The sequence below is a fragment of the Seriola dumerili genome, unplaced genomic scaffold (assembly GCF_002260705.1).
Source record: "Seriola dumerili isolate Sdu_G_001 unplaced genomic scaffold, Sdu_1.0 BDQW01000052.1, whole genome shotgun sequence".
NCBI classification, from domain to species: domain Eukaryota; kingdom Metazoa; phylum Chordata; class Actinopteri; order Carangiformes; family Carangidae; genus Seriola; species Seriola dumerili.
In genome coordinates, this window is record NW_019174307.1 from 17,528,901 (window position 1) to 17,536,477 (window position 7,577).

A 7,577-nucleotide genomic window follows, 5' to 3' on the forward strand; every position below is an offset into this window, starting at 1 on the left:
ATATGTATATTTCCATTTTTCTACATGAGCTTTAACATGATTTTTTAGCACTTTATCATACATGTAGCAATTAAGTGCATATTAAGATTTTTTTCACAAAGATTTTAATTTTAAGCTAGCAAATAAAATCTGCCAGTGCCAGTTGCCATTTCCACTGGCAAAGTCAAGGAATCGCCAAATAGAAATACAAACCCTGTCTCTGTCTGAAATCAAGGAGTCGCAGTTTGGCAAATCTGCCACCAACATGCAAGAAGAAAAGCTTGACGCGGGAAGTTGACGAAGTGCAGCAACAGTAAGCTGGTAGTGCATAACCAACAATTAACTGGCCTTAAATGCCCTACAGTAGAGATCCAAGTTTCTCTGTATAGTGCAGTCCCAAATTTGTGTTTAAAGTCATTTTACTGTGTTATGTCTTGAAATAAGAAAGTGATCCCAGTCTCACATTTAAGGATCATGGCGAACATATTATTCGAGGCCTGGAACTTTCATTGACCTTAAATGATTCAAATGATTGAGGACAAGAAAGTTCATAAAGCTGGCAATTGAGAAACAATTTATTGCGCTATGCGAAATTGTTCCTTCAAATCTGACAAGATCGCGTCCGTTCCCATCCACAAATGGCCAATTTCTCCCCTCTGTCAAACATAACTCAGAACAACCGCAGAAACAAAACTGCCATCGGGAGCTGCAGGTATGAAATGCATGCATTTGTTTCTAAAAGGTGTCTGACTTGATTATACTTTTTTAATGTCATACAGACAGCCTGATAAAGAAAAACATACATTAACCACCTTGTTCACAAAGCTGTCTAATTTTGTCAAATCAGCATCATTCACAGTTATCACATTGTAATTCTCATTCAGCTACATGATTCTACTCACAGCAGCCTCTCACACCACAGGTGGCAAACTGGATCTATGACACAAGTCACAAAGCAATCAGCTACTCGCCGCTCCTCACTTACATTCTACCTGCAGCTCATAATTGTTTGGCCTTTAACAAGGTTGCAACAAAATATATCGTTCAGTGTACAACATTCAATGTGTTTTGTAACACCTGCTTACATAACACTGATAGTGTTGTTGGACACCAATACTTTGAGCAAAACACAAATACCACTGTTTTAGCTTGAGATGGTTTTACACTTTTCTGGAGAAAGGAAAGGTGCATTTGATGGTCTACCAAAGAAAGATATAACCTTTTAAAGTGGTTACCACAGTTTATTCACAACTCTAATGTCTTCAATCTGCTAAGTGCAAGTAACAGTAAAGGCATAAACACAAATGCATTATCTGTGCTTTGTCTCCATCTGAAGAGATAGACAATTTCACCGTTTACTGTTATTATCTAATATGCAAACTGACAATGACTCCACTGAGCTGGCAGAAAATGGATCAGATTAGTCAAGCTGGCTCTGAAGGCCAGACAGATCAGGTTCAAAACAAGACAATGTTCAGTTTTCACTCAGCTAAAACTTACCAGTTCAGTTTGCATTCACTGTTTTATGTACTAAATGTTTAAACCTGCATTCACAGATATTTTTGGGCTAACCTCACAGAGCCTAAGTCTCTCTCTCTTCCCATCTCTATATGCACACTGTATATACATTTGCCCTCTCGTCTGAGCTGATTTGTATGTAAACTTGATTGTCTCACAGAGGGAAGTAGAATGGCAGCCAGGAACTTGAATCTCATCACCCCAGCAGGTCATATTTCTCAAGAGCAGGACAGAGACAGCCCAAATTAATTCACTGTGGAAAATGATGATGCCGCTGCCATTATCACACCCAAAAAGATGAAACCATGTTTCTTGTTGACCTGTGACATACCCACTGCAGCGACATGCAACTTCATCCCTTTTTTCCGAACGATCTCAAGAGCATTACACGAATCGCAGCGTGTCTGAGTTTTTACACTGCTGTGAGAAGAGTCAGTCCATGACAAGCTCAAAGCATAAAGTAGTTGTTGCTTCGTATTAATACTGCATTCTTACCATTTATTCTCTCTATTAAACTGCTTTGTGAGGATGTGTGCACCGTCAGCTATTTTTAGAAAGAGGAGGTTCATCAGTGATGCATGCTGTTTTAAAATGGTCCTTAATGAATGTGTGAACTCTTGCTAAACTTGTTAACTGTAGAGCTTGTTCTTTTTAATCTCAGCTATAATATGCCAGGGCCTGCAAAACCCATGTGCATTAACAGACAAGGTACTGCAGTTTGACCATTTACAAACTTACTGCAATGTTTCTGTATGAAACCTAGCAACATGCCACGGTGGTTGGAGGAGGATATTTTTATCCAACCCTGCTGTTATTCTAATTGTAGGAGTTCTTGTTTGAATCTTACCCATCCCCTTTAATTACAATGCTGTTTCTTTGTTGCCACAAATTAAACTAGCGTGGGTATTTTACACAGATTAATGAAGAATGTTTTAACTGTATTGAAAATCCATTACATTCAAATTCTCAAACCAGCATGATTTTTGGAGAAAGCAAAATTTGAAATATCTTGCTCTTGCTTTGTATGGTGAAAAGACAACCAGCAGCAGGATCTGGTTGTGCACATATAATTTCAGATTACACTTTGTAAGTCTCTTCTCAGCAAGAACAGCCCACAGTAAAAAGATTATTTTACACTGATAGATTCATAAACTTGATATGACAGTAAACAGTATCTAGACACATAAACGTGCACCTTATCGAGTCATTCAAAATGCTCACACAAGGGCAGTCATTGTTCTTTACAAGGTAGCCAAGTCATGAAACTGTCCACTACAGTTTATAGCCATATATCTGATACAAATTTACATCCATGAACTTATTTAAATAGTTTATCTACCCCAAATCAAAACATTTTCATTTTTGAGTTTCCAGCATCAATAGAAGGTTATATTTTTCCAATAGTCAGTATGGTTAGCCATGCCAAAGACAATTTCATGGGTCAAGCTACAGTTTAGGGTTAAAGCTCCAGTGTACCCATGGAACAACGAAGACTAAAAGCAACAGAGTGCTATAGCTTCAGTTGGGCCTCCTGGTTCCATCACACACTATAGAATTGAGTACGCTATGAACCATCATCACATGAATGCCTGGATTTTCTCTGACGAGTACTGTCACTTTGCTGTCAATGAGCTGCTGCTGTGCTACTCTCGGGAAGTCACCTGCTGACTTCATGTATCAAATGCAGTTCTGTCCTTTCAGCAACCTCCATACTGTCCTCCATATTTACAGCTTTACAATACTACAAAGCCCAAGATTATGTCAGTGAGCACCAATCACCAATGTTTGTCTTTATTAAATATAGCGGATCATGACGTAACTTTCTCCTCTAACGTTTACCACCAAATGCCCTCATTAAACCACTGTCGGTCATCGCAGCTGTAATGACATTCTGAGAGTTTTACAGTGACAACAGGGGTCATTTTTCACAATCACCACGGCTACACAGGCTGCAGGGTGGAACTTACTGTATCTCCATCCAATTCATCTCAGCTAGTTCATTACGTAATTGACTTAATGAAGTACATTCACTCAAAGACTTACCCATGCTGGGACATGAGAGTGAACATTAAGGGGAGGTCAGCAAGGCCAGTTGCAACAGACCACCAACCTTAAGGACAAGCTAACACAGATGGAACAACTTGCTAGAAAACAGTGATGCTGCTGGAAGAATGTTAACAGGTCAGTGACTATAAAGGCTTAGTGAGACTTTATCTGAAGGCAATTTTGCAAAAGAGCTTAAAGGGGACATGTAGTCTGAACATGGTGGCAAATTGCCATGTTTCTACCAATAAAATGAGTCATTCTGATGTATGCTACAACTTTGACCCAACATTTTACTTGCATCAGAATGCAGCATCTCTTGGTGGTTTACCTTATCCTCAGACTCATGAAGCAAAGTGACAGCTTCTCGAGTGTGCATGACTCCAAAGAGAGGAAATGCCTTAATCCATCTAATGTCAGCTCCATGCAATACCCATTAAGCTACACAAAAACATTACAGTTGTGTCATATAGCTTCTACATAAAACCATCTATTTCAAGAAATTCTCATATCTACTCTAGTTGTGCATCAAACCAGCAGAGACTAATGCATTACCACTTATTTGAAACAAAAGATTGAATATTTAATGCTGTACTTTGATGACATATCCACCATGATGTTGAGAAAATGCTGGAAGCTCACAAACATCTAGGTTACGCATAGTCACAGTGAACTATAGGCAAACTCTCCACTCACATATAACCTCACACTATCACAGATACAGAGATAGACAACACCAAAACATCCCGCCCCTGCTTTTGCCCCTAATAGATTAGAGTGGACTTTTAACCTCTTCAGATGCACTGGTGATGTACAGCAAGTAAGCCTAAGCTTTTGAGTGTGGAAACAGATACAGATAAGAATCACAGAATTATAAGACAGATGTTTATATGTTGACAAAGGCTGAGAGTCTTATTGATACAGCCTGGTTGCCTTAGTCTCTCTGTGTTCTCTCAGTTATGTTGTGTTACTAAAAATACAGCCAAAGAGCTGGAGCACTATATCTAGGCCTTTGCAGCTCAAGCCTAGCGAGAGCACTATACTGGAAACACCTGCCTCTGCTGACAGAGGGCCACACAGAGGATTCTCCGTCCTACTACTACAAAGGTGCTAGAAAATCCTCTGAGGATGTTTAAGGCACCTTTGTAGCTGAAACAAATCTATTGTGTGATTTGTTTGACAGTGCTGGTTCAAAAAGTTAGCAGCTTTTAGTCATAAGAAAGAGCACAGCACCCCTCTGACACAGTCTGCATCCTGGCCTACTTCATTTCCCAGTGAACTACTAGCTCTATCTGCTGCTTCAGCACAAACCCTGATGATTGTGCCCACACCATCAAGTTATAACAATTCAATAATGAGTCTCCACCTGGTAAGTGCTGGCTACTCTCATTTTAAAAGACACATGATCTTTGGTTTGATTGACTGGTTGCATGGTGTTGAGCGTTAGTTAGGGAAGTTAGTGGCTTTGCTGGGGCATTTCCACTGAACACCTATCAGTCTGTCAAACCCCAGAGCCTGCTGTAGATTAGCCCCAAATTGTATTTTTGCATGTGAAAGCTTTGCACTGAAAAATTCACACAGTCACGCCAAACTCTGAAGAAACTCACAGGTTGTGCGACAACACTCACCACTGGTTTGGCGATATTTCCAGGTCCTTTAAAGTCCTTCAAACATTTGGAACAAACATATTCCATTCCATACACAGCAACCGTCTCCAAGTTGAGTTTTCTTAAAACACACGAAGATGGCAGCCGGAAGTGACGTACTACCGGTGCCTCCAAAAAATATGTGTAAAAACAATTTATATGAAATTCTAAAATAATATCAATTAAGATTAATATTAACTTATGAATATTGCAGACCTTGTTTATAAATATGAATGAACCTCATGATAAATTATTAATTTCTTGTTGCAAGCAAGGACTTATTACCTGCTGCCATGTTGGTTTGTTTGCTAACAGGTAGCATTAAATGTGCAACTTGGGACACCAGTTTTATCGTCTTTATCGTGCAGTCCTCTCGTTTGTTTTGTCCCTGATGTTTCGAAGAGTCTTGGAAGGATCTAGAAATGTCTCCAAATATGTGGTAAGTGTTTTCATGCGACATGTGAGGTGAGGTATTTTTTTTTGCGAGGTTTAACTTGCACTTGTCTTTGATGAAAAACAGCTATTTGGCATTAGCACCGTGAGCACTGAGTTCATGCAAAAGTCAAAAAGGAAAAATGGTGGTTTCTACGTGAAAGGCACAAAGTGGACCTAACTATTCTATGACTGTCATCTTAAGTGTACACCAACCATAAACCCAGGTTAACCTATGCTATGGTATGTAAAACAGACAGTTTTTAGGTGATAGTAGACTATGTTTTTGTCCTTGCTCCTGCAGTATCAGCATGGCAAAACAGTCCCGGTACAGTATGATGATGATGATGATCTACTACACTGCAGTTGCAGTGTCGAAGAACTGTACTGCTGCTGAGCACATCATCCTCAAACCCACAACCTGAGATAAAGTAGTCCGCACTACATGCTGTCCACCTGGGGCTTTTCTTTCATGCCTACAACAGCCTGTTGAAATAAACATTCCCTGTTCACTGAAGCTATGCAATGTTACATTTAATTAGCTGCAAAAATTTAACTAACAACTGTTGGTGTGACACTGAAGGCAGGGCTTATGTATTGCTTTTTCACGCACACAAAAAAGAAAGTCCAGGATCTGAATAGAAGAGATGTCGACTGCTTATAAGTGCAGGATTTGCATTAGTGCAGTGGAGCCCGGTTCCTTTCTATATATCCCTATTCGCACCTCGGCTGCCCTGGCTTCTTCAACACAAAATTAACTCAAGTGCTCATATAAAATCATGTTTCCCCAGGCCCGCATGATGTATACTGGCCTGCAACAGCCGAGAGATAGACATGAAAGAATAGTCTGTCTCCTCCGGCTGGCTTGCTGAAAACATAGCGAGTAGCCCATTTAATCGAGAAGTGGTGTTGCAGAGGGGGAATGCTGCTGCAGTAAACCCGAGGATGGAATAATCTGGTTAGGGGGAATCACGTTGGACAGAATAGCCGTGCGTGTATTTGATCCACTGAAATAACATTTAGCCTCTGTGTGTGTGTGTGTGTGTGTGTGTGTGTGTGTGTGTGTGTGTGTGTGTGTGTGTGTGTGTGTGTGTGTGTGTGTGTGTGTGTGTGTGTGTGTAAGCGCTATTTAAAAAGTTAGGAGATCATGGTGCCGTTGTGATGCAGGGGGGCTTTTTTGTGTCTGTGCGCTGCGCGTCCCCAAACCTGGGCTCGCCGATAGTAGCTGCACAGAATAAGTTGTTCCCCCCTCCCAGCGCCTCTGCATGATCCACTCGCTGCATAAATATGATTGCAGATCTATCACCATTACAACAAACAAACGAATAACGCAGATCCACACACACACATACACACATACTCCCTGTCTCACACACACTCACGCACAACGCCGGTTCACAGCGAAACGGAGGAGTAGGCATAATGGTGATGAGCTTACCACTTGGATTCTTGTTTTTCTTAAGACTCTTGCCACAAAGACACTGCAGCATATGCGTTCCTTTGCTGAAAATGTTCCAAAGAAACCACATTGATTTGGGCGAAGAGCAATCCAGTGGCTTAAACACCCAGATATAGATGAGATCCTTGCGGTTGCATAATAACACAATTGGATCAGTTCTCCAGGACAAGGCTACCAATTGTATCATAGAAAAATAGGTATATCCAAGTCCTATGCGTTTTCATTCACGTGGCAAAATTTTCAGTATCTGTCAGACTTCGTAATAATGGTGTGTTTTCTTCTTCTGGCGTATAAAGAATGCCTCCTCAACTAGTCGATAATAGAAAATGTACTCTATAAATTGCATGTGTCGCACCGGGAGGAGACGGGCCGCCAGTAAACAAAAACAACTAACGTGAAAACAGTAAAACACGGTGGATTTCCGAGGAGAAAATCATTGCCTATTAGTTCATCACTCTGAGGAGAGGAGGGTGGATCTGCACAGCATCAAAAGCCAAGGG

General features: G+C 40.6%; 1 protein-coding gene across 1 annotated transcript in view; it reads right to left on the reverse strand.

Annotated features, from left to right (window-relative positions):
* Nucleotides 1–7,264, reverse strand: part of fgf14 (fibroblast growth factor 14) — a 97,360-nt gene extending 90,096 nt beyond the window's left edge. The window contains exon 1 of the mRNA XM_022740466.1: nt 7,057–7,264. Within this exon, the coding sequence (XP_022596187.1) occupies nt 7,057–7,264 (208 nt within the window). The remainder of the gene's footprint in view (nt 1–7,056) is intronic.
* Between the last annotated feature and the right edge of the window lie 313 nt (nt 7,265–7,577).